The 27,066-nt window shown below is 46.7% G+C and overlaps 1 protein-coding gene across 4 annotated transcripts; it reads right to left on the reverse strand.

The window, feature by feature from the left end:
* Window positions 1-26,969, reverse strand: LOC118077245 (urea transporter 1). 4 transcript variants are annotated; one of them, XM_035100769.3, is made up of 10 exons: window positions 26,688-26,969; window positions 19,684-19,863; window positions 18,679-18,811; window positions 15,668-15,857; window positions 14,172-14,300; window positions 11,081-11,273; window positions 5,924-6,071; window positions 5,319-5,453; window positions 3,054-3,103; window positions 1-1,909 (listed from the first exon to the last, which is right to left on the reverse strand). In XM_035100769.3, the coding sequence occupies exons 1-10, from the start codon at window positions 26,832-26,834 to the stop codon at window positions 1,727-1,729; spliced, it is 1,488 nt and encodes a 495-aa protein (XP_034956660.2). In that variant the 5' UTR covers window positions 26,835-26,969; the 3' UTR covers window positions 1-1,726. The 4 variants fall into 4 exon arrangements, with proteins under 4 accessions (XP_034956660.2, XP_034956659.2, XP_034956663.2 ...); XM_035100768.3 differs by having other exon boundaries at window positions 18,679-18,814; XM_035100772.3 differs by lacking the exon at window positions 19,684-19,863 and having other exon boundaries at window positions 26,688-26,966.
* Window positions 26,970-27,066: the final 97 nt, after the last annotated feature.

Here is a 27,066-nt window from a genome sequence, read left to right on the forward strand (position 1 = left end):
TTGTGAACTTTGTCTGTGGTTTTATTTGGCACACAGGAAACACCTTCCCTCCCTCCTTTAAGGCACATTTATTACAATAGCTGCAATAACCCAGAAAACTATTAACACAGCAGTTCAGATTTCATGACCTTTATCCACTGTTGCTCAAGGATTCCCTTGTTTACTGCCTGACTTTTCCTAACTATAGCTTGCCCAAGATAAAAACAGTGGCAAACCGTGGTTAGCATCAAGCCTTTGAACCATGGCTTGAAGCAACTTTGCAAACTATGGTTTGGAGGCAAGGCGCTGTTCAGCCCTGGCGTCCACATCTCAATAGGGGGCTCACTGCCAATATTGAAATAATAGTACTTTCACACTTGCTATATGGTATAATAGTTTTAATTGAATCATGTTATACAAAATGCTCGATATTCTTATTTGCAGTGCCCCTGAAGAAGAGGCATATTTTCAAATGTGTTAGGCCAATAAAACCTTCAGATTTCACCCCTCCCATTTCTCCCTGTTATGGTTGCTTTCTCTCCTTTTGTTTCTCTACTGGCAAAACACCAGCCAATTAGTGGCAGGAAACAAGTACAGAGTCAGACCATTGGTCTAACTAGCTCAGTATTGACTAGAAGCAGTTCTCCAGGATTTTTTTTTTTTTTTAAGACTGGGGTCTCTCCCGGGCCCTACCTGGAAATGCCAGGGATTGAACCTGGGAACCTGTGGTCTTCCAGATACTGGATTCCAACTCTCACCAGCCCCATTCTGCACAGGAGGCAGAATACTTGAGTGCCTTCTGGCTGCTGCAGTTCTTGCCTAGGATATTGGTCTGATCCACCAAGAAGACACTTCCAATGCCATTAAACAAGCATGCATATTCAGGAGCGCTTAACACAGATTAGTTTTGCCTTACCTGTCCAGTGATCTGGAGTATGCGCTCTCAGTTTGCAAATTAAAAACCCACCAGTCAACCATGGGGATTCCAGCAAGGTGACACAGACTATGCAAGTATGGTTAGCCCACATCTCTTCTGCTACCTGTAATCGGACACTCCCATTGCATATAATTAATACAAACATGCTATCCCCAAACATCCACCTCTCCCATTGCTTGCTTTGTCCTCTCAAGTTACGGTAGGTCTTCTTGATTCAATATCATCTAATTAAAAATCACCAAAGCCTCTTTTCCCAGGAGCCATTCTGTTCCCGAAAGTAGTCTGGGTCTTCAATATGTCTCTTTTTCATATGAACTGGCCCCCAGGTGAGTGCTCAGTCTCCATAATAAAGTTGGTGCCATCCAGCGCTAAAGTCCTGTGAATGTAACTTGCGTATAATATTGCACCGTTGCACACAATAAAGTTTTCTTCCTATTCCTTACAAGTGACACTGTATAGCATTGTTTAAAAAACCACACTGTGATTATATATATATATATACACACGCACATATGTTGGTGGTATCGGCTCATATTGCTCCAGCCAGTGGACCTGCAGTTGGCCACCACAGATCACAGCCCTCATTTGTTCCATCAAGGTCACACCCCTTTCCAAACAAACAGGATATTCTGCTCACTTCTGACTGGCATACGAAGAGAATTCCGAGACTTGCTGATCTGGGTGAAGTTATTTGCGACTTAAAATGGATGAAGAGCTCCATCAACAGCTTTGTTTTCCTTCTGAGCTGTTTATCTTCCTTGGGAAGTCGAGGCACCACTACGGACAGGAAGATGCACGAGGCTTAGCCTGTCACACGTCGCAGGTGGACTTGGCGCTTTGTCCGTCATTTCTGGTCAAGTAATAGGCCCGGTTGGCTTCTGGGTAGGAGACTTTGGAGAGAGGAAGTTTGTAGATGGCATCGTTGGTGGTAGTTAAGAGCAGGAAAGTGAGCGAAGATAAACAGAACGGCCATGTTCCCAAAGGCATTCCGAACTGAAGGAGAAGAGGGGTTCAGAAATGGGGATCAGTCATTGCTTCTGTATCCCAGATTCCTAAGTGTGTAAACTTGGTACTCATTGCACCTAGAAGAGACTAACCCAGTCTCCCATTTCCTTTTTGGACCTTTATGCAGAACCCCATGGGCTGTAACACCCCCAACTTGTTTTGCTCCTTATTTGTTCAGTCCATCTGCCCACTTCCGCTTGTTGCTTTGTCAAACACAACCTTCCTCCAACATGGTACTTGGAGGAACTCGAACTCCTGTGTTCAGGGAAGATGGAAGCTACTGTCCGATCACAACTGAGGCTGGGAAAGGCCGTTGCAGGATCTGGCCAAATGAAGAGTTCTGTAGAACTCTACAGCTTTCTCAGTAGTTCGTGACATTTGGTTTGGTCCCCCCCCCCAAAAATATATTAGCCAATGGCAGATTTTGGAAATACTTATCATGGGTGCTTTTTTATGCATCTTAGATTGGTTTGTTCATTTGCTCTGGCTTTGAACAGGCAACAGGTATTCAAAGAGAAAAGGCAACATGATAAAGTAAGCAACAGAGGATTTTCTCCATGGCATCTCTTTACTATTCTGTGGTCTCTTCTCATTTCATTTCATCTAATTTCATTTCAGGGGTTTCCTTGGTTGTCAGGAGAAACCCCAAAATGAAACAGTGGGGTTATGCAGGTGGCAGGGAACAATGTATGCCACCAGGCATAATATTTGTTTGCCTGTATCTGTTTTAAAAGGTGTATTGATTTTGAATTTTAATGATGACGACCTTATGTATGTGTGTTCTGGACAGTGGATTCCAATTTTATTCGTATACTGGCTGTAAAACCTTTTGATCCAACGGTTTACACATTTTCTAAATAATGAATAATTGCAAGAAGACAGGAGTGCTGTAGAATAGCAACTTTACTTTTTTTATCCCCCCTTTAAATCTCCCAGAGTCAGGAGCCAAGACCAACAAGCTCCTTTTTGTGTGCCTCCATTTTTTTTTAAAAAAAAAGGGAGGGGGGGAATGCAGCCACCTCCCTGCTATTTACCCTCCCAGCACTCTTAAGGGGATGGTGACCTTATCACTAAGAAAGCGACTCTGAACACTTAATGATGAATTCAACCCCTTAAAGCCTGCAAAACTCACCACGGAAAACATATGGCCCAGTGCTCCTCCTGAGTAGGCAGTAAACAGGGCTGGAAAAAAAGAGGCAAGAGGGGGGAGACAAAGGAGAAGCAAATTAGACTAATATATATGGCAAATTCTGAAATGGAGCAGGGCAGGGAGTTTGCGGGGAGAACGGCTTCCTTTGTTTTTAAGGGGAAAGGGTTCACAATGCTATGAGAAAATTGGGCTTGGTTTTCACAGCCCAACTCCCACCAGGGTTTGCTCATCGGCCAGAGAAAACAAATGGAAGCAACCAAAGGAGAAAGACTGTTGATCTTTATTGCATGCCTGTTGCAACAAAGTCTCCCCCACCCCCTGTTTGCAAGGAGGGTGATGCCGAGGAGCCCAGAACATATTTTAAAACCCTTGGATAGTGACTGCCCCTGTAACAGAAAGACTGCCCCCCCCCCAAATGTCACAGGTACATCACAAAATGGGATGTGCATGTAAATTGGATCATGCTCAGAGCTCCCGTTTCTCCAAAATATTTACGAGTCTGTAAGTCAAGATGCCTGACAACATCTGATGATTGCCCTACCTGGCCTGTCTGAGACAATTTTTGAATGGGTGAATATCTTGACTGCAGCATTCATTGTCAAGGCCCTGTGCTATTCATACAAAGATTTCTGCTCTCTTGACAGGTTAGCTAGGCCATTTAACTCATAGCTGCCAAGTCTCCCACTGAAAAATGCGGGATCAGCAGCGGCGCGGCACCGGAAGTCGCTTCCACGCATGTCCAGACATGCGTAGAAGTGACTTCCGGTGCCGCTCCGCCCAATTTCCGGTGCCCAGACATGGGCAGACCCCCCCCCATCGCCAGCCCCCCAGTGGCCGCGGAGCTGGCAGGGGAAGGGGAAGGCTGCAGGAAGTGGCGTCTCAAAGGGGCGCGGGGGGAGGAGAAACGGCCACGCCACCCTCTGCGGTTAGCGGGAAACAGCCAGTGGGCCTCCTGCCATCGCCGCCCCCCATGGCAGAGCACCAGTGAAAGCGGGAACGGCCTCTGAGCCCGCCATATCTCAAGGGGAGCAGGCAGCGGCCGCAGGGTTTCCCACCGCCACCGCCGTCACCCCTCCGGGGGGCCGCAAAACTGCCCTGTTAGAAAAGGGGGAGACCAGAAGAGTCTCTCACCACAGCCGCCACCCTCGAGCGGCACCCAAAATGGAGCCTCACTGGCATGTAGGAAATCCGGGGGATTTCCGGGATTTTTTAAAATCCGGGGGTTTCCCGCGAAAAACGGGAGACTTGGCAGCTATGATTTAACTTGTCAAACCAGTTTGTGGACATTTCCTGCTATGTGACTTGAGGGGGTCTCTGAGGTTGACTAGGGGCTAAACATGAATGCTGCATTGCTCTTCTTGAGACATGTGCTTTATGCACTTACGTATGTGCATTTGTGCAATTATGAATGCACATTTTATTTATGCCCCAATTGAATTCTTATAACAAAGACTCTGACAACATAAAGAAGCTGAGTGCAGACCACTGGCCCATCTACCTCAGAACTGTCTACATGTGTAAAAACGCATTTTTCAAAAATCAAAAGAAAGGACGGGCACAGCTGAGTCTGGCCTAGTGATTCCGCCATGAGTCAAATGGAACTTTTGAATGCTGCTCTGATTTTGTTCCTTATCTCACACTCACTAGGGAGGGACCCTTGGCCAATGGCAGAGCAAAGGATGCTCTGTGTGCAGGAAGTGTTGGGTATGAGCAACCTTGCATGCATTCCTCCGGTCAGTAGAGGGCAGGGTTGAGACTAACAGCTAGTGAGGGGAAAATATACTCTATGGTTCTTTCTCTCTCCTGCATGATGGAGCCATGGAAAATGAGCTCCCACCATGTAGGAATCCAAAGCCATTTTTGTAAATGTGAAGAAAGTGTAAGGAAAGAACTTATATTTCTATTCCAATGGGAACCCCTCTATTTCCCCTTTTAAAAACTTAAGTAATGCTAATGATGTGAGAATGAGACCGAATGGGTGGCAGAGGAAATGGGTAGACCCAGCTTCCAAGCTTTAAATTCTGCTATAAACTAAGTTAATGTATATTTTTTTAAAACCCAAGAGAAATTCCCGCGTTCAATCCCTGGCATCTTCAGGGAGCGAGTGATGGGAAATGAGCTCTCTCTGCTGGAGACTCTGGAGAGATGCTACCAATCAGAGGAGGCAATACTGGGCAACAGGGACAAATGCTTTGACAGTTTCCTATGGGTTGTGCGAGCATAATAGGGATGAAACTGGGCACCTACCACAAGCAAGTGCAAGAAGGAAGGTCTGCCAGGTGAGGGCGTAGAACATGCCCCCGATTGCGATGCAGGAGAGGCAGCTGTTGTAATTCCACAAGCCGGCGTAAATATTGTTAAAAGGTGTGGCTAGGCTCAGGGCTGCAAAGAAGACAGGTGAAAAGAAGACATGTCACTCCTGGGCTGAAGGCAGGGCGAGGCACCTTTGGCCCTCCAGATGTTGCTGAACTAAAATTTGGCCCATCCGATGGGATGATGGGAGATAGTGTCCTGCTCCCTCTGGAGGGCCAAGTGTTTTCCCGCCTTGATACCCATGAAACAATAGTGAACTGGGTGATTAGGTCCACACAATCTCTAGAAACCTTCTACCCTAGGATCTCAAGAGGGAATTTGACATGCAAGGATATCCATTGCCAAGCCCCCGCCCCCCATTTCACCAAGAGGCAAGTTCTTCCCTCTTTAGACCCTAAGCATGGTTCGTTGGTTTTATCTGGCAAGCCAGCCAGATACTAACATCTCAGTTGTAACCCCAGTTTGGCTGGATATCTATAGGATGGAGTACTTAGGATAATGGTTTAAGCCAGTGCTGGCTGCCTAGGGCATTCTCATACCTGCAGGCACCCCGACTGCCGAGCCAATCACAGCATGGGTGAAGATGAGTGGGGAGGAAATGAACAGAGCCACCATGATAATGCCTCCGGTCCAAGGGTTATCACAGCCGTACACTTGCCCAACTCCCACTGGGACAGACTGCAAAATCTGTGGGAAAAGATATATCAGGTTTCAAGGTTGTATGATCATGGTCTTCCATACTAATGCCCCCATATTAATAAGGACCCAGAATCCAGTCTCCCATCATACTCTAAAATGATTCAGGGAATTTATGACAGCATAGGATAGTGATAAAATATACCATTTCTGGTATATATTCTCAGCCGTCAATAGTTTTAAAATCTGGGTGTGTTCGATTCCTGGATTACGTCATCAAGGAACATGTATCTATGCTTGCAGAGTGCAAGCTTTATTTAGGGCACTCTGTGTGTGTGTGTGTGTGTGTAGGTGGGTCCCATAGGGATCTGGTTGGCCATTGTGAGAAATAAATGCTGGACTAGATGGGTCCTTGGCCTGATCCAGCAGGCTCTTCTTACATTCTCATTTACGAGTCTCTTACTGGGGCTCTCAGAAACCAGGCTCTGGCATCGTAAAGTCCCTCTGGACTGGTGTTTTCTTGCACGTGCATTCTGCAACATGATACTGGCGCAATAGTAGTGTATGGGTGATGGGTTTATTCTGCTTGTTATTCTGCTTGTTTCTGTGATGTTTTTTCTCATGCTACCACATTATTGCTCTCCTTAGGGCAGGCATAGGCGAATTCGACCCTCCAGATGTTTTGGGACTACAACTCCCATCATATCACTAGCAAACAGGACCAGTGGTCAGCGATGATGGGAATGGTAGTCTCAAAACATCTGGAGGGCCGAGTTTGCCTATGCCTGCCATAGGGACTATAGCTCAACAAAAGTGTGTGTGTGTGGGGGGGGAACCAAACCAGAATATTTGCGATAGGTCAGTCTGTAGAGCATGAGACTCTTAATCTCAGGGTTGTGAGTTCAATCAAAAGTTTCCTGTGTTGAAGTGGGTTGGGACTAGATGATCCTTCGCGGTCCCCTCCAGCTCTACAAATCTGTGATTCTATGAAAAAGGTTATGAGGTTTCAGCAGGACACTACAGGAGATGCTCTGATTGAAAGTGAAGCAGTTTGACCACACCAGAACTTTTGCAGACATGAAGAGTATTGAAAGGGCGTGGCATGTGACCGACCTATTAGCATTATAAACACAAATCACCATGAATGAATGATAACCAATGCTCTGTTTCCACAGCTAGCTTGGAATATCCAACACTGTTGCTCAAGGGTGCCATCCAGACTACCTTGCTACCTGAGGAACCCAGACATACTGGCTTCCCCTTGTCAGCCCATCACCTCTCCTCGGTGATGGACACTGTGGCTTCCAGCTGTTGCTGATCTTCAGCCCCCGTCACTCTGGGGTTGATGGGAGTTGGTGTCCAGCAACATCTGGAGCAGAGTTGTCCCAAGATGTTTTGGCACCTGAGGCAGATCACAAAATGGTATCAGGAACAAAGGGGAAAAGAAGTGATCTGCCACCCCGGTGGATCCTGCCGCCTGAGGGGGCCATGCCACCTTGCCTCATTGGTGGGCCGGCCCTCTGGAGGGTCCCAAGTTCCCCATCTCTGTGGTGAGGATTTTGCAAGGACATTCCATTCATTAAATCCCTCCTTCTCCTGAAAGGAATTTCATCCACCTGCACGGAGTGGATAGCTAGCCATCAACATGGAGCTCCCATCTTAAGACGTGACACTATCTGCTAAGGGGAGGGGAGGGACACCATTACTGCTCCCCCTCCAGTTGAATGAAGTTTGCTTCTGTTCCAGGGACATATAAACTGGGCTTTTGTGAGCTGAACTCTCAACCCCTGAGCTGGTATGCGCCCTTCCTTCCTTTCAAACAAGCAGCTAATGTCAGGCAGAGAATGTTATGAATCTGAACTGTGATGAGCCGGCCGCTGAAACAAAGGCCTCCTTTGAAATTAAATTAAATGCCCAACGCAGGAGTCTGCTTCAGCTTGACAGCAGAAAACTCATTATTGCTTTGGCTAAGTCATAGGGGAGCGTTTCACTAAATGACGCTGCTGGCACACGCTTTTTGAAGTCTCTCGCGGAGATAAGAATAAGAAAAAATTTCTAATAACCTGTTAATCTCACATAATACGTCTCCCCTCCATGGAAGCTGGAGGTGACTGGTCTCAATGCCAAAAACCCATTTGCCAACGGAGGCCCCAAGCTGTACTTTTCCACTGTGTTTGCAGGACGCAGCGCTGCTCACGTCAACAGAGTCTTGACGGTTTTCAGGAATGCGGCTCACGAACGTACAATTCTGTGCATATCCCAAATATTTCTTTATAGCTAACTGAGCGAGCGATTGAGGGGCCGGGTGTGTGGCCCTGAATCAATATGATCTTGAATCTAACTTTCAGGTTAGAAGAGATAATGATGGGGAGTGATGGGGGTATGAAGAACACCGTTAGGACAATTGGGGTTAAAATCCAGAGGATCATTTGAAGAAAAAACACAAAAGAAAGACATTCTCCTTCCCTCCCTCCAACGTACTTTTTGGTGGAGAAAATTCTTCTCTATGCTTTGAGCGCGAGAGAAATTTGATTCTCTTACTTTCACTGATGCTGTGTGAGTTATTCACTTATTTGTTTTTTTAAAAAATGTTTCTATTACGGTAAATATTTTCTTGGTTACAAAAACACATAAGGCACCTCTGCTTTCAATTCATAGAGTTTTCTACAGATCATTCATATTTGATGTGAGACGCTAATGTTATAGACCAGGGGTGGCCAACTCCCAAGAGACTGCGATCTACTCGCAGAGTTAAAAACTGGCAGTGATCTACCCCCTTTTTGGGGTTCAGGTCAAAGTTGTTGAGTTTTTTCAGGGAGGAGGTAAAATGTTGAGCTATTTTTAGGGGAGCCACAGTTGTGCAGCTTCTTTGGGGGGAGCCAATGATCTACCAGTGATCTACCGCAGACGTCCAGTGTTCTACTGGTAGATCACGATCTACCTGTTGGACATGACTGTTATATACCATATAAAGTTGGGGGAGAAGAGAAGTGGGGAGGGAGAAGGAGGGCAGCAAACTTTTATTCTTCTACATAGTGTACACATGGGTCGGCCCTATCTCTATTCATTCATTCGTTTTTGTTGGCGGAGAGAGAGATTGGCGCACAGGGTTGGTTGCCTATAGTTGACTGCAGTGGGTTTTGTTTGTGTGTGAGAGAGAATTGTTGGGTCAATTTAGCCATATTGATGCATATGCTGTCGGTGGATTCCTGTTGTTGTCTTGTTGCGCTGCGTATGTAACAAAGGGGAGCCACACCGGGGTGAAAATGTCCTCTTTTATTTGTCCCCATCCTAGTTACAGTTTGTTGGTTTATTTTTCTAGAAGGGCTGTTTCCCATATGGTTTGGTACCAGTGGTGCATGCTTACTCCTGACAGGTCCCTCCAGTGTCTGGATACTCTTTGTGTAATTATTCAACGGGCGACCAACTGAAGCTAAAGTGGTTATAGCTAAGGCCATCCACTAGGTTGTCTGCTGAGCTTGGATCTGTTCTCAGGAAGCCTGGCGCTGCCCCTTTTCCACCTGATCATGTTGGGCTGTTTATTTGCCCTCGTGCCAACAAGAGACCAAAGTCTCCGAGATGTTTGGAAGTTGGAAAGATCACCTGGATGCCATAACGTGTCGATTGGGCCCAATTAGGCAGTGAGGGGAGTTAGTTCGCGGCGCATATAAAAGTCGATTGCCACAATAAAATCATATGCACAACTTTACCAGCCGGGTGTTTTTCCTATGGACCTGGGGTTGTCACGTAAACCAAACCCACAAACAGCCGCTTTGTGGGTTAGGGGGCAAAGGAAACTGCTTAAAATCAGTGCAAGGTTTGCCGCCACTACTTCCAGTTGGCTTTCATGACCCGTGCCAGATTAAACCCTGTGGAGGCCCCAAGTCAGTTGAAATATCAGGGCCCCGCCTCACATTGAACTAAGAAGGCTAGATCACATGAATAATATTTTGATCCATTGTCGCAGCCCCCCCCCCAAATGTGGGGCCCACAGATCAGTGCCTACTCTGCCTATTTGGGAATTCAGCACTGTTTGTGGCTTGCCAAGGCAAATCTGGTGTTGGGCATTGTACACAGACAACTGCTCACACACAGCACCCACAAATGGAGGAGTGGGGGAGGGGAGCCTGCTTGGGATGTATTTGGTCTTTTTATGTTGTAAACCACCCCATGTTCTTCGGATGAAGGGTGGTATATAAATTTATAATAATAATAATAATAATAATTAATAATGATGATGATGATGATGATGATGATGATAATGATTATATTTCAGCCACCACATGGGTGGGTGAACAGGAACATTTAAAAAAGCTACTGAAATATTAAGAGCGGGGGGGGGGGGGAAGTAGATGGACACCACCAGGGAGGGGATTGCAGAAGCACGGGGCCACTACCAAGAAGCACCATTTAGGCAACACGCCGCAATATCACCACCCTGAGAGCCATTGGGCCTGAGGCGGTTGATACTGGGGGAGGCAATCTTTTTACATACTTGGGCCCCAGTATAGAAGCACTGTGAAACCACAAGCCAGGATGAAACCCCGAGTCATGTAATCAACATATTAAAAACTGTATTCGTTATTTGATGCTTATTTATATACATGCATGCACCCAATTAGGGCCAATGAGGAAGGCATGAAAGGTGAAATGTGTTTGGGTGAAATTTTTACCTCCAGTACAATTGTTACACATTGATTATTTATTGTGTCATGATGCTTTCTTAAAAGACTATCCATTACCTGCTAATCAGTTTCATCCACATTTTTTTAAAATATTTAAAAAAATAGAGAATGATTTTCACTGGATTCATTGCCCAGAGTCCGTGACTCAAGGCATGATCCAAGCTTGATGTTTTGCAATTGTCTTGCCCCATTGTGCTCAGCCCAGTATAGAAGCAACCAGAATGTAAAGGGTAATAAATGCAGGAATCGGGCCCTGCAATCCTTTGTCTGAAAGTGGTTTGTTTCCATCCCCTGTTCCCTCATTCAGAGGGCCACCCTCCCCACCAGTATGAATTCCCTTGGCTGAGGGATGCGAGCATTTGAAACGGCCCTTACCAAAGATGCTTCGGCCTCCCACCACGTTATGTTGGGCACCGAGGTCACGGGTTGAATGAGCGTCGAGGGGAAGAAGGGGTTGTGGTGGCCAGTGGCGGCCACGAACATGCTCAGAGCCAGGTTGAAGGGCAGCGTGAAAACCGGCAGGTCCCACTTGCTGAAGATCGAGGCTAAGGCACTCGTGAAAAGAGGACTAGAAGAGAAGAACAAAAGAGCGACACTGTACACAGAGACGAAACACAACAGAGCTAAGGGGGGCACAGTCTTGCATTAAAACGTGTTTCTGCTAACTTATATGTATAGATGCAGAGTTAGTAATATTGGGTGGGAGTCATCTAAGAGGTCCTGCCAGCGGTGATTTGCACTTGCACAACAGGATGTCCCATGCAATTTTTTGCATGCATGTTTTTGCAAAGCAGTTTCCACGAATGTAATGCATTTTTAATGTTACTTTCAGTATTACAGTGGTACCTTGGTTTTCAAACTTAATCCGTTCGGGGAGTCTGTTCGACTCCTGGAACTTTTCGAAAACCAAAGCGTAGCTTCTGATTGGCTGCAGGAGCTTCCTGCACTCAAGCAGAAGCCACATTGGACGTTCAGCTTCTGAAAAACGTTCGCAAACCAGAACACTTAACTTCTGGGTTGCGGCGTTTGGGAGCCGATTTGTTTGAGAACCAAGGTGTTTGAGAACCAAAAGTTCTGGTTAAGAACTTAATTCGTTCTGGAGGTCCGTTCTTAACCTGAAACTGTTGTTAACCTGAAGCTCCACTTTAGCTAACGGGGCCTCCTGCTGCCATGGTGCAATTTCTGTTTTCATCCTGAAGCAAAGTTCTTAACCCGAGGTACTATTTCTGGCTTAGCAGACTCTGTAACCTGAAGCATCTGTAACCTAAAGTATCTGTAACCCGAGGTACCACTGTATATGCATTTTAAAGCACGTTTTAGTGTAGTATATGGATTTGCACCGGGCCCATTGGCAGACCAACTCTTGCCTTGCAAAGGTGTCTGCAAACGTGACATGAAGGCTGACAACATCAACCCAGCCACGGGAGAATCTCTTGCAGATGACCGCAGTGCTTGGAGACAAGCAGTCAAGTCGTGCATCCATAGCTGTGACCAGAGGAGGAACAGAGAGACGAAATGCCATGGTGCACCTGCAGCAACACCACTGGACTCCTTCATTTGCCCCAGCTGCAACAAAACAGGTCTCTCCCATCTCAGTCTCTACAGCCACAGCAGGCGCTGCAACTCTCCAACAGTTTTACACTTTTTATGAATGGATTCCAAACGGTGTTGCATTTATTCATATACTATCTGCGTCTAAAAGAGTGGGCTTTTGCAGGGACAGTGGCAGGGAAGAAAAATGTGCTTGCACACAGACTGGAAAAGCACAAACGGGTGGCTAGAAAGTGAGGAGGAAATTTGGTGGGGATGAGCCCTTTGTCAAACCTCTCCACAAACTGACCAGAATGTGTGCTCAGCAGAGAGCCAGTGTGCTCCCCTTTTTGGAAACAGATTGGAATGCATGCTCAGTAACTGGGTTTTTTTTGTTTTAGTTTTTTGCAAGTGACCCCAGACCTCAGAGCCCAAGGGAGAAGTTTTATCACTTTGGCATTTTTGTTTTGTTTTGTATTGGCATTACTGGTTCGTATTTCTCAAAGTGATACACAATACACAAACTCCACAAAACCGGAAATAGTGTCCCGGTTTGAGAACTTTATTTCGGTCTAAGAATGGAATCTGAATGGTGGAAAGGCACCAGCGGCAGGAGGCCTCATTAGGGAAAGCGTGCATCAGTTTAAGAACGGACTTCCGGAACGGATTAAGTTTGTAAACCGAGGCACCACTGTAGTTAGACAAGACCTGTAAAACCCAGACTCAATTACCGACTTAGGATGAAACCACATAATACATTAGCTCTGCATGTGTGCCTTTAGGTGAAGGATTTTGTTTGGGTTTTTTTTTTAAGAAACCCACACCAAATATCAACACGAGTGCATTGTCATCTGTGGTTTATGCAAAAACCTATTGCAAGCTTAATTAATGGTATAACAAAAGTTATACCATTGGCTTTCTGGGTCATAGAAGGAGCCGGTTCTTTTTGGCATCCCTCTGTCTCGAGAGATAATGGAGTGTGCCTCTGGGGGTGAAGTCAAACCGCTGGAGGATAGCAGCAATTGCTGGGATTGCAAAGACTGGTAATTCATAACTGCTACCTCCTGCATTGTTGATGACAAGACCCCCTTCTCAGCCTCACTGATGTGGACCAAAAGAAAGCAGAGTAATATGTTTGGCGCCACTTTGGCTGCTGGAGTTGAGGAAGGAGGCATGCAAGGAGCCACCTGACAGTCTTAGGGTTTGTCACTATGGATTTGTGAAGGGTTTATTCCTTAGTATTTTCTTCTCCCAAAGATGTCCTGAAAGGCCAGATATTAGGAGGTGGGGAGAATCTGGATTGGGACCCTAATGTGGGGGTAGCTTCTATGGTTCCAGGGAAGGAAGGAAGGAAGGAAGGAAGGAAGGAAGGAAGGAAGGAAGGAAGGAAGGAAGGAAGACCAATTCCCCCCCACCAACATGCTGCCAATCCAGATACAGTGGTACCTCGAGTTACAAACGGTTACAAACGAGTTACAAACGGTTCAGGTTACAAACTCCGCTAACCTGGAAGAGTTACCTCGAGTTGAGAACCTTGCTCCAGGATGAGAACAGAAATTGTGTGCTGGTAGCGCAGCAGCAGCAAGAGGCCCCATTAGCGAAAGCACGCCTCTAGTTAAGAACAGTTTCAGGTTAAGAACGGACCTCCGGAACGAATTAAGTTCGTAACTAGAGGTACCACTGTATTGGATTCCAGCACCCATCACACAATATCTGAATCCAATCCAGATACTGGATTCCAGCACCCATCAGCTGCAGCCAACATGCTCCATGCTTCGGGCTGAAAGGAGTTGTAGTCCAGCTATATCTGGAGGGCACCAGGTTGGCTACCCTTGTTGTAGAATATAAATGCACCTTATGACCCGACGGTGAGAGGGGAACAAAGTGGAAAAGCATACACACACAAAAATGCACACTTGGAACTCAAAATACTTACCACGTCATGGACATGAGAGCAACAGGAAGCAAAAGCCACCAGTAATATTCACCCTTGTCCGAAAACACAGCCATGAGCATCCCTACCAGCACGCCATTGTAGCCGTAGAGTCCTGCAGCAATGGCTGACCTGCGTGAGGAGCAAAAGAGGTCGGAAATGCTCACAACTGTATCCTTGTCCACAGTCGCTGCTGAAGCTGAGAGTCTGAGGAGCAGTCTTGATGACTGCAGAAGATCTTTGCCTCTGCCCCAGGCTGTGACCAAGAGTGATAACGGACAGTGACTGCCCTTGCCTAATAGTTGAGGGTCTCTGTGGGTTGCTGGCAAGGAAGGGATGATCCCTGACCACACCCCCTCTTCCGAGGTGACCCCCCTCAGGGGCCCTGCTTTGCACTCCACGTGTTTTTGCCTGGTTGGAAAATGCCCCTCAACTCTGATAATGCCTCTTCCTTGAGTACATGAAGAGCAAAGAGGGATGCGTGAGGGTTTGTAGAAACTAGCCAACTGCACACACAGGAAATTTACACCCGCTGCTCGGTCCAGTTTTGCCTCTGCTCCTGCTCACCACAGGCATGTGGCCCCCAGAAGATTGCCCAGAATGGAATGTGGCCCTCGGGCTGAAAAAGTTCCCCTTTCCCTGAAGTCTACAAATCTTATTGTCCATGTAGCACATCCTATGCACCATGCTGTTCCTGATTGGCTGGGGCCATCCATGTGACTAATCCAGGAAGCTGAAGTGACTGAGACGGGGCTGGTGTGGGTAGGAATATGGCAGTAAACAGGGTTGGGATAAAAGTACTTTTCCCCCATGAATGTTTTTGTAAACATTTCTACACCAATGGAATGCTTCCTCCAACTTGTAAATCAAAAGTGGGGGAATATTTAGTGGATCCCTATAGATCAGGCATCCCCAAACTTCGGCCCTCCAGATGTTTTGGGACTACAATTCCCATCTTCCCTGACCACTGGTCCTGTTAGCTAGGGATCATGGGAGTTGTAGGCCAAAACATCTGGAGGCCCGCAGTTTGGGGATGCCTGGTATAGATGATCACAGAGTATTTTCAGATTAGATTGCTCTCACTTATTATTCCCCTCTGCTAAACAGTATAATTCTGCTCACAGAACTTTCTGTGTCCAAAATGTCATGCTCATGTATTGCAGAACATAGGATATTTGTGGAGCTGCCAATAAGCCCAGTAGCCTAATAATAATAATAATAATAATAATAATAATAATAATAATAATAAATTTAAATTTCTATATCGCCCTTCATCCGAGGATCACAGGACTGTTTACAACACAAAAACACAAAAATGCACACCATAATGACAAATAAAAACAACAACACTCCCAGTTTAAAAGGCCACAGATTATTTAATTGGCCAAAGGCTTGGGAGAAGAGGAATGCTTTTGCCTGGTGCCTAAATATATGTATGTATAAGCATGTATAAGAGAAGGGATTTGAGGCATGAAAGAATAATTCAAGGGCAAACCTACCTCTCCTGGCACAGGATCAGTGCTGTTAATGTTGAGACAATGACTCCAATGCAACATGTCAGTGTGATCCAAGGGCTCTGGACGAGGAATCCGGCTATCATGATCAGACCACTGAGTGGGTTGCTGACAAACATCACCTGAGAGACGCCACGCAGGACCCAGTCGACAAACTGAAACACCAGAGGCTTATCTGAAAGAGAATGTCCCCATTGGAGCCCCTAAGTGCCAAAAAGATGGTGGCTGAAAACACGACTAAAGGCTCACACACAAGATGATGAGGGAGGGGTCCAAAGGGAGAGGCAGAAGATAAGAAGAACCTTTGCTGGATCAGGCCAATGGCCCATCTAGTCCAGCCTCTTGTTCTCACAGTGGCCAGCCAGATGCATCTCAAACATGGCCCTAGCACAAGAACACCCTCAGACCCTAAAAGTTTTCCTATTTTCCAGGGACAGCCCCAGATTTACAGAAGCCATCCCAGTTTCTGATTTGATCCCGGAATGTCCCATTTTCCCTTAGGATGTCCCTATTTTAATCAGAGAAATGTTGGAGGGTATGGAGTTATCCAACCTCCCAAGTCAAGGAGATAACTAACTATACAACCTTTGGAAGGCATCAGAAGGCAGCCCTGTATAGGGAAGTTGTTTATGTTTAATGTTTTATTATGTTTTTGTATATGTTGGAAGCTGCCCAGAAATGTTGGAGGGTATGCACCCTCCCCTCTTGCAGTTTCCAACAACTGGAAGCATGGCTGCCTCCGACCGTGGAGGCAGAGGCGAGCCACTGATAGCCTTATGTTCCATAAATTTGTCCAATCCTCTTTCAAAGCCACCCAAGGCACATGACACAGTAACTTTGCTGATGCTTAAAAAGGGCTGGGCCTGGATAAGTGACCACCTGGGAATGCTGTGTACACTGCCTTGACCATCTCTGGACATAGCTGCCATGTCTCCCGTATTCCCCGGGAAACCCCCGTTTTTCCAGCTGTTCCCAGCCGAATAAACTGATTTTTTTCCGTTTCCCCCCGGTTTATTCTGGCGCAGCGGCCATTTTGGAACTGGGCGGAGCATGCTCAGAAGCGACTTTTGATGCTGCTCTGCCCAGTTCCAAAATGGCTGCAGCGCGACTTCTGGCGTGACGGCCATTTTGGAACAGGGCAGAGCAGCATCAAAAGTCGCTTCTGAGCATGCTCCACCCAGCTCCAAAATGGCGGCAGCGCTACTTCCGGTCTGCTACTTCCGGTCCAGTCCCTTATTTCTCAGGCAGGGACTTGGCAGGTATGTCTCTGGAGGAAAAGCAAAAAACCGCACACTTTCAACCAAGATCAATGTGCACTGGCCATGATCCTCTGCTGAGCAAAAGGGCTGCATTGCACAGCCCTCGTGGAAGAGCTGTAGCTCGGCAGAAGCACATCTGCTGTGTATGCAGAAGGTCCCAGATTCATTCCCCATCCTATCCATGGGGGTCAGGAGAGAACGCGGCCTGAAATCTTGGAGAGCAACTGCCGCCAGTCATTGTAAAAAGGTAAAGGTAAAGGACCCCTGGACGGTTAAGTCCAGTCAAAGGCGACTATGGGGTTGCAGCGCTCATCTCGCTTTCAGGCTGAGGGAGCCAGCGTTTGTCCACAGACAGCTTTGTGGGTAATGGGGCCAGCAGGACTAAACCGCTTCTGGCGCAATGGAACACCGTGACGGAAACCAGAGCGCACGGAAATGCCGTTTATCTTCCCGCCACAGCGGTATCTATTTATCTACTCGCATTGGTGTGCTTTCGAACTGCTAGGTTGGCAGGAGCTGGGACAGAGCAACAGGAGCTCACCCCGTCGCGGGGATTCAAGCCGCCAACCTTCTGATCGGCAAGCCCAAGAGGCTCAGTGGTTTAGACCACAGCGCCACCCGCAATGCTGAGATAGATGAACCCACAGTTTGATCTAGGTTCTGCAGGACATTTTATTAGGTGCACTCACTGGATCCTGAATACTTAGCAAGCATTGGACGAGTATTTAAACATTCACTGACCATGCATTGTCAAAATGCACATAGAGGCAGATTTTGGGGCGCAAATTGTCACATCTTAGCTCACTCCAGTAGGTCTTTGTTACCGTTGTTTGAAAGTTTAAGATCTGGGACAGTTTCCAACGCGCATATTCCCAGCAGCATCTGGTAGGGCCCTTACCACTGACAGAGTTGTAAAATATGACACACGTTTATTATTGTTTGTAAAAATAAAATAAAATAAACCACACTGTTTTGCAGTTGGGGAGCTGACTGAGTAGCTCGTGAACTGCTGACAGAGTTCATGCCGGAGATTAAAAAAAACCCTAGCTTATTTATGTTGCTTACATCTAAGATGGCAGATGGCGTGAGTGTATCCCTGCCAGCTTGTGCTGGGATTGCGACACACCCGTTCCATGTGTATACCTTAAAACTTTGTGTTGGAATTTGGGCAAGATAAACCGATGGTCTGGGAGCAGGGTGGCGGAGTGGATCTCAAACAAAGGAAATTCAGGGATAAACATATCGTGATATGTGCATGGGGTAAAAGAGAGGACAGCACCAGACCTAGCAGGATAGGCTCCAGGATTTTGGGAGGCCCTCAGTGAGGAGTGACCAGGGATGTTTTGAACCTGAGTCTCCTGGCTGCTGAGCTCTGCTGCCTTACTTCCTGTTCCCACCCAATTCTTCCTCTGCAGAACTAGTGGACTGAGCTTCATGCTTTGATGGCACCACCTAGGCTGCAACACTGGACTAGAATGGACCATTGGTCTAATCCAGCAGGCATCTTCCACATTATGTTCTTCTTGGACTTGGGAAACGTGTCCTGAGCCGCAGTGTTGAGAGATAATGAAAGTTGTAGTCCATCATCACCTGGACGACAACAGGCTGCCCAGGATTGTGCTGTTGGTACAGGAGAAGCTTTGAAGATGAGCAGGCACTCAAGCAAAGGTCTCCAGGTCCAAAAGCAATGTTGCATCATTCTGGTTCTCATCGATGCATCATCTGCTATGTGCTTACCTTTCAGCCAGTCTCCCAACGCCTTCATGTCCCCCGTGATGTAGCTCAGGGCTCTGCAGATTTTCCCCATCTGGGGTTGCATTTTGCTAGACTTTTCTCCAGTGTCTTCCATTTCCATTGCGTTGTTCAGACCCTGCTGGGAACAAAAGCGACAATACACAGGACTTCACACTGTGATCATTACTATCTCCCAAGTTGATGTGCTCCTCCTGTCAAGAGTCCAGGTTCCCAGCTTGATAACACAGTAAGCGTAGCTAATTAAAAAGGAGGATTTATTGCAAAAACAAAAACAAAAACCAGATAGCTCCGGATGACTCTAACAAAGCCTCTGGCATCATTACTCAAGATGACCCTTCTAAAAAGTCCTTCCAGGATCTACAGAAGATATTGAACTTACGACTTTTATGTCTCTTGTTTTGCTCCCAGTCTAACAACCCTCCCATTCGCCTGCTTTTGGGACTGATTGGCTTAGCTCCAATCTCTTCCTGTTCTGACAAACTATCTCCTTGCCTGTTCGCGCCTAACTGATCTTCCAGAGAGCTTTGCCTGTGTTCCAGCCCGCTCTCAGTTGCTCCCTTGGCAAGCAGCATTCCAGTGCCCATGGGAGTTGCACTGGGCACTGTTCAGTCTGCTGCAGATCTAACTCTCCTTGTTCTGCAGCAGGCTGTAGAGTTTCACTAGGAGCTGGCTCATTCCTGACACCTCTGTTTCCATGTTAGGACTAGAAGCAATTCAGAGAAAAGCTGGCCGGGGAGAAGCAGCTGGTCCAAAGGTACTCCAGTGAAATCCACAGGGACAGCCAACATCATGCCCTCCCAAGTCCCATCAGCCTCAGCCAGCAAGGCCAATGACCAGCAATGACAGGAGTCGTGGTCCAACTAATTCTGCCAGAACATGAAAAACAAAAGGGGTTCAGGAATAATCAGATCCACCCACTAGGCCTTCCACCAAGCTGACATCTGAACCTGATGCTGTAGATGCCGGCCATGTTCAAAGTATGCCTACCTGGCCTTGCAGCCTCTCCAGTAGTGGCATGCTTTGAGAGGGGTCGTGGGCATAAGCTGGGCAGCGCTGGCTCTTAAATTCAGAGTCATAAGGCTTGTGTCCATCTGGGGATGTGTTTGTTGGGACTAGAATGGCGGAGTGCCCGGAAATGTCGGCGAGAGAACATCCATCCATCTCTCCCTAGCATGGCATGTGTGATAAAGGGCAGGGAGAAGGAAGTCAGTAAATGAACCCATTCTCTGCCTTGGCAAGAAGTTTATTGTTTTATAGGCGCCTGGTCGGGTGCCCTCATTCTGCCCTTGTTAGATTACATCTCTCATGACTACTGTGCTGGCCTTTGTTGAATGAGATGCACAATGCAGGTGGAATGTCATCTTTTGTTGGTATCGCTTCCGCAAGTGCTTATCACCTGGAGGTTTTGCATTTGCAACACAACTGCTGAAAGGCTCTGTGCTGTAGTGGATGGTGGGACAACAATGCTTACTTGACTTCCTGGCAGCAGAGTCCCTGCTGCTTATTGGGAGGGAGAGTGGAAGGAGCAAAGTAGCAGGAAGGTCAGCGCTGTGCAATTGCGCTGGCAGAGTGTTCTTGCTGGTGCGTTTCCACAGCATCAGTGTCACCACCACCTAGACCCTCTCACTTCCCTCTGGTAAGCAGCAGCAACTCCACTGCCAGAAGGTTAGGTAAGTACTGTCATCCTACCCCACCATCCACTACTGTTTCTCCTGAATTTTTGCTATTTGCCATCAATTAATGAGAATACAAATTGCATTCAAAAATTATCAAAGGGATGGTGAAAATTCGACAAAATTCTCATCCAGGTTTTTGGTTGTGCTTACCTTCCTTTTGAGGTGACCAAAGGGTGCTTGTGAGTATAATAATAATAATAATAATAATAATAATAATAATAATAATATTTTCTTATTTATACCTTGCCCATCTGACTGGGTTTCCCCAGACACTCTGGGTGGCTCCCAACAGAATTAAAACACAATGAAACATCAGACATTAAAAACAGGGCTGCCTTCAGATATCTTCTAAAAGCCAGATACAGTGGTACCTTGGGTTACAAGCGCTTCGGGTTACAAACGCTTCGGGTTACAAACTCTGCTAACCCAGAAGTAGTACCTTGGGTTGAGAACTTTGCCCCAGGATGAGAACGGAAATCGCGCGGCGGCAGTGCAGCAACGGGAGGCCCCATTAGTGAAAGCGCGCCTCAGGTTAAGAACGTTTTTGGGTTAAGAACGGACCTCCGGAACAAAATAAGTTCGTAACCCGAAGTACCACTGTAGTTGTTTATTTCCTTGACATCGGATGGGAGGGCGTTCCACAGGGCGGGTGTCACTACCGAGAAGGCCCTCTGCCTGGTTCCCTGTAACCCCACTTCTCACAGGGAGGGAACCACCAGAAGGCCCTCAGAGCTGGACCTCAGTGTCCAGGCTGAATGATGGGGGTGGAGACGCTCCTTCAGGTATAATGGGCTGAGGCTGTTTAGGGCTTTAAAGGTCAGCACCAACACTTTGAATCTTTCCTTCCTTTTCTACAAATTATCTCGCCAGTGGTTTGCACTCTGCAGCCTTCCTGGGTGCCCACAGATCAATCAAAGGCTTGAGTAAGATATCAAAAGGTCACTCCTTCCAAGGGGCTTATTCAAACCAGGAAGTATAGACAGTCGGGGAGGCTGCAGAATGCTAGAGAAATGTTTAATAGGAAATAAAGAGAGATACAGGGACCCAGGTGGCGCTGTGGGTTAAACCACTGAGCCTAGGGCTTGCTGATCAGAAGGTCAGCAGTTTGAATCCCTGTGACGGGGTGAGCTCCCGTTGCTCGGTCCCAGCTCCTGCAGTTCGAAAGCATGTCAAAATGCAAGTAGATAAATAGGAACCGCTACAGCGGGAAGGTAAACTGCGTTTCCGTGTGCCGCTCTGGTTCGCCAGAAGTGGCTTTGTCATGCTGGACACATGACCTGGAAGCTATACGCCGGCTCCCTCGGCCAATAATGTGAGATGAGCACCGCAACCCCAGAGTCGGTCACGACTGGACCTAATGGTCAGGGGTCCCTTTACCTTTACCTTAAAGAGAGATACACAGACCTCGCCTCTCAACAAGAAAACAAGCTCATAACTGCATGCTAAAGAAATTCTGAAGTGCCATCAGAATGAGACAGAAAAAGGGAAGACTTTTACTCTGAGGGGAAAACTCTGGAGAAATCAGAGGACAGATTTCAGCATAGCACTAACTGTACTTATCTACTACAAAAGGAAGAGGGAGCAGTAAATGATGGGACCACCACTATTCCTCCACTGAAATACCTGGCACTATACTTTACTGTACCACTTAAGTTGGAAACAATCATAGCACAATCCTATACTACTACTCAAAAGTCCTGGTTTTTTTTTTTTACTCAAAAGTCCTGCTGAGTTTAATGGGCCTCATTCTCAGAGAACTGGGTACAGGACGCCAGCCTTAATTTGCTTCTCCTCTCAGTGGTAGGTTGAAACAAGTTGGACCTACAACAAAATGTTCCACAGCATTAATGCCTTCCTACTGGAGTGCTTGTGTTCTTGGCTGCAGCTAACCAGAATATTTTATGCTGCTCCAGTTTTTCATGCTGCTGTAGTCTTGATTTCTGAAAGCAATGGTTTGGGGCTTACGTGTTCCCAAGTAGCACCCACTTTGCTTTGGAAGCTCTTATCCTTCATCATTGTCATCATTCATTACCTGCGTGGGTTTACTGCTTTACTCAGCACCATCGGCAACACGAGTAGGGAAGAAGTGGCTTTCAAGACGTTGCTGAACTTCAGCTCCCAGCAGCGCTGGCCATTGATCATGCTGGCAGAGGCTGATGGGAATGGAAGTCCAAAAACATCTGGAGAGGGTCATGGGTTAGCCATCCCTGATATGAGAGAGAGAGAGAGAGAGAGAGAGAGAGAGAGAGAGAGAGAGAGAGAGAGAGAGAGAGAGAGAGAGAGAGAGAGATATGGCCCTAATGCACACAATAGGGATCAGAAAAAGTTGTGAGTGATTTGAGTTGGAAATAGCTTGTGGTCTATCAGTTCATCATGTTTCTGCAAGATATGATATGGCGGGGAGAAGAGGATGGAGTAGAAACAGGGCAAGGAGAACTTTTAAATGGCTTCCCCCAAATTCCCCACTCTGAAGGGTATCAAAAGTGGGGTGACCATTCTCTGGAGGAAAGGGAGAAGAAATTATCCAGCCATTTCTTGGAGGCAGGCCCCCATAAGTGTTGGGAGCAGCCTAGCTCCCCGCCAGCACCAGCCCAGCAACCACAAGCTCCTGTGTTGCAACCTGGCCGCCATTTTGCATCCTCCATAAGGCTCAAGCCCTAGTGGTTGCATCAGGGAACTGCAGGTAGAAATGGCAGGCAACACACAAAAACTGGTTGAAAATATTCAGGGAGCAGAAGGCAAAATGGCCATCTTTGTTCACAGGGGGATGAAGGAATAGGATTCTCACAAACGTTCTTGGGGAAAAATGCCTTCACAGAAAACCCAGCACTTTTCTTTCTGTTCGCTGAAAAGCAGGAATATTCAGAGGGAAACCCAGCATGTGCAGAGTGCCTTTCCCCCAAGCCTTGAACAAAAAACTAGTAACCACTTGCAGAGTCGAGACAGAGGACTGAGAACGTGCTTTTGGAAAGAACGTGGTGTTCAGATCGTGCTTTGCAGTTTACATAGGTATTCTTTGCTGCTAAGGTTAGGAGTACATTTTCACCTGGGTAAGGGAAGTGTGAGTTTTCTTTCTTTCTTTGCCTGCGATGTGTGTTGACTTACTCAGTGGTGCTGTTTGGTTTACCCAAGAGCAAAGTTTACATTTGTTCACTCCTCTTTTCTCTTTTTGGCATGCTGGTATTTTGAACTGTGCCCCCCCTCCCACCGAGGCTCTCAGGTCCCCTCACCCCCTTAAGTGCCCACAGGACTGAAATGTTGGAAAGGCTCCAGTGGGAAGAAAGGGGTTACTGCAGTACAGAGCTGTAGCAACTCTCTAGAAGCCTGTAGCTTTATTATTGCACTGGTTCTGACAGATTGACAAAAAGCAATAATAATAATGATTCACATGCAGTTGTAAAGATATGGCGAAATAATATTATGCAGGAGGAAAGTCCTTGCTACTTCTCAGATCACAGGCCTGATTCTGACAAGATCTCCTTGGTTTGAGCACAGAATTGTAAATAGAACCCAGTCCCCTCGATGCAAGGCAGAATCACCCCAGATTATCTCACTCATCAGGCCACACAGTTACCGGTAGCAGTCACAAGCAGCAGTTGTGAGTTACCAGCCTCTGCAGCCACAACAGGTGCTGTGATTCTCCAGTGGTTTGACTTCACCCCCAGAGGTGCACTCCATTGTCTCTCGAGTCAGACGGATGCCAACAACTGGGCGGTGGGGGGACTGAAGTACAATCTGAAGGCGGGAGTGCAATATTCAACAGTGTTCCCCTTGACTTATTGGGCTAGCAACCCCCTATTCCATTTTATTATATTATTTTATTTTATTTACAGCCTGCTTTTCAGACACACAGCAATGTAAAATCTCAAGGCTTAAAAACAACAACACGGAACAAGAGGCAAATGGAGGGGTGCCGATTTCTTCTCCCAGAAGGCTGCTCTGAATTGCAGTGTAACATCAATCCTGGACTACTAAAAACATTGTCAAGAAGCTGTCTCTCTCTCTCTCTCTCTCTCTCTCTCTCTCTCTCTCTCTCTCTCTCTCTCTGTGTGTGTGTGTGTGTGTTGTTGTTGTTTCATTTTGTGTTCCAACCCTCAAAATTCACCTTGAGCCCCAAACAACAATCGGAAAATGCCTGCTTTGCTTCCCGAGTCTGAAATTTCATTTCCTAGTGAGATGGTTAATGACAGTTGGGTTTTATAACCCATTATCTAGGGTTGTGGAGAAGTGACAACCAAGTTTGGTAATATAGGGCCAGCCGTACTATTAGGCAGACTGAGGAAGCTGATTTTGGGTGTTATGAAAGGGCCACAAATTCATTACGATCAGTGTTTGCATTGCCAGTGAGAGACGCGCTTGTGGGATCTTCTGCCTCAGCTGCCAAAATAACTTAGCCGGGGTTCATATTCTGCATCCTGGTTTGTGGGGGCTGGAGGTGGGCAAGACCATCAATTGCTGCACTTGATGCAGAAAAATGTCTTGCGCTCACCCTGGTTCGAGTCAAGCTGCTGAACCTATTATCTATCAAGAATGCCGATTTCTGGGAAGCAGATCTCAGAACTAGCTCTGTACGAATTACGTTCCTCGTGGATTTGCCGCTTTTAATCTTCTAGTAGGGAGCTGCTTAAGTAGCTAGATGCCCAGAGGGCACAAACCAACACCAGTCTGCTGAGATCCATTAAACATCTATCCCACTAGCCCAAGAAATTTGACAATTGGTTCCACACCTCTTGACAAGTCAATAATCCATTTCTGCTACTAGGATGAACTCTCCCCAATTTTGTCAGCACGAATGTCTTCGGAACAAGCAAACTGCCCATCGGTAAGGATTAAGCATGAATAAAAAGCACAAGGCTTCCGGAGACTCGTCTTAATTTCAAAGCACTTGCTGTCTGTCCCTGCCTCTTATCTCTTCCTGCTGGTTGTACTTTTGTCGGGGACGCTTTTAACAGACAGCAAGAAGCCAGATAAGCAAGATGCACAGAGCAAGCCAGAACATGTTTACTCAGAAATAGATCCCACTAAGTTCAATGGGGGTTTACTCCCAAGTCAGTGTGCCTAAGGATTGCAGTCACGGTCAGTCTGATGGTGGGACGCTGTAAAGCAACAAAAACACCTGCCACAAGTGGTTGCTGTAGAATTAGGATTGGTTTACAGTGCAAGCCTATATGCATATCATTGGAATTAAGTTTTATGCAGAGTAGACCCATTGAAATGGTTGTTGTTTAGTTGTGTCCAACTCTTCGTGACCCCATGGACCATAGCACGCCAGGCACTCCTGTCTTCCACTGCCTCCCGCAGTTTGGTCAAACTCATGTCCAACCATCTTGTCCTCTGTCATCCCCTTCTCCTAGTGCCCTCAATCTTTCCCAACATCAGGGTCTTTTCCAGGGAAATTTGTGGAGCTAACTTCATTATGTTCATTCAATTCAACGAGTGCTCTGAGTAAAGTTTGCAACCAATTGAGTTTAATGGGCCTAGGCAAGGATGTGAGAATCTTTCCGTTCTGGTTTCTCATTTTTCCAGACTTGCATTCAAGTTCTCCACATTTCTATGACAATTCGTATTTTTTTTTTTAAAAAAAATTGTCATGAAAATACATTAGTATTTCTCTTAATTTTTTTCAGGCTATTCCCCTTAAAGTACACATTTGCACAAAGCAATTTCCACATATGCAATGCATTATGGTGTGCTATTTTCATTAATCGATGCCTGATTAGGCAGACCTTGCCCTAGCACATGTGTCTGGGTAAGCGCTGCATTGCAAAATTCAGAGAAGGGCAGATCTCGAAGGACAGCTCCGTTTTGGTTCGCATCTTGTTTCGAAAAAATGCAAAGCATATTGAATTTCACCACAATCCCTACTGTCAAGTAAGTGGGCATATAGGGTTGCAGCCTGAGCCTGCGCTGGCGCATCTTAACTCATGTGTCCCACTGAATCACTGCCTAACGGTGTACATTCTTAGGAGTTGCACAGTTGCATTCTACAGTAGTTCGCTTTATTTCCTTCTGGATTGTTTTTTATTTTTTAAAGAAAGCCTTTTCCAGGAAGGTGTGATAAGCAGTAGAATCAGATACTTCAGAGAGCCCCAAGCCAGGAAAGTGCATTGTTAGGATGCTGAAATGCAAAAAAGAAAAGAAAAGAAAAGAAAGGGGGGAGGATTACAACTGCCAACTTACACCTGTTGAAATCCCCCCTTTGGAATCCGACTGCTAAAAAGCGCAAGCATCTTATCCTCTTCCGCATCTGAGCATGCCAGGCACCCTAGCATTTCCACACTGCCTTAAACAAGCAAAGAAGTCATCTCTTCTTACCTTGAGCAGCCGCCTAGCCAGGAAGCCTCCTTCTCTGCCAAGTTTTATCGCTTTGCAGAGAGCGTGCAGAGACAGCGATAGTGGGAAGCTGCCTGTATTGCATCGCTTTATATAGCCCACAGCAACTCCAAGCATACCATAAGTCATCCTGGCAGCCGTTCTCCTCCCATTCCACACATACACCTGGCTCTCTCCCAGGTGGTCTTAGGAGGAGAGCTTCTTGCCTTCTTCCCCTCCTTTTGGCGTTTTGACCAAGTCACTTGGAACTACAAAGCATGCAGCCCATTTTCTTCTTGATGTTTCCTTGCTCTCCCCCCTCTCCCCCCTCTCTGTGTACCTACTTTTCTCCCCAGCAAAGGAAGATTCAAATGTGAAAACT

Source organism: Zootoca vivipara, chromosome 10, assembly GCF_965207765.1.
Source record: "Zootoca vivipara chromosome 10, rZooViv2.hap1.1, whole genome shotgun sequence".
Lineage (NCBI taxonomy): Eukaryota > Metazoa > Chordata > Lepidosauria > Squamata > Lacertidae > Zootoca > Zootoca vivipara.

Bases quoted from the DNA above. Each gene is read 5' to 3' on its own strand.
- LOC118077245 (XM_035100768.3), bottom strand. From the start codon at position 26,834: ATGACTTATGGTATGCTTGGAGTTGCTGTGGGCTATATAAAGCGATGC. The intron at 15,858-18,678 runs GTAAGCACATAG...ATTCTCTTTCAG, and splicing joins GTTGGGAGACTGGCTGAAAG to ATAAGCCTCTGGTGTTTCAG. The intron at 3,104-5,318 runs GTAGGTGCCCAG...CTTTTTTTCCAG, and splicing joins CCTTCTTGCACTTGCTTGTG to CCCTGTTTACTGCCTACTCA.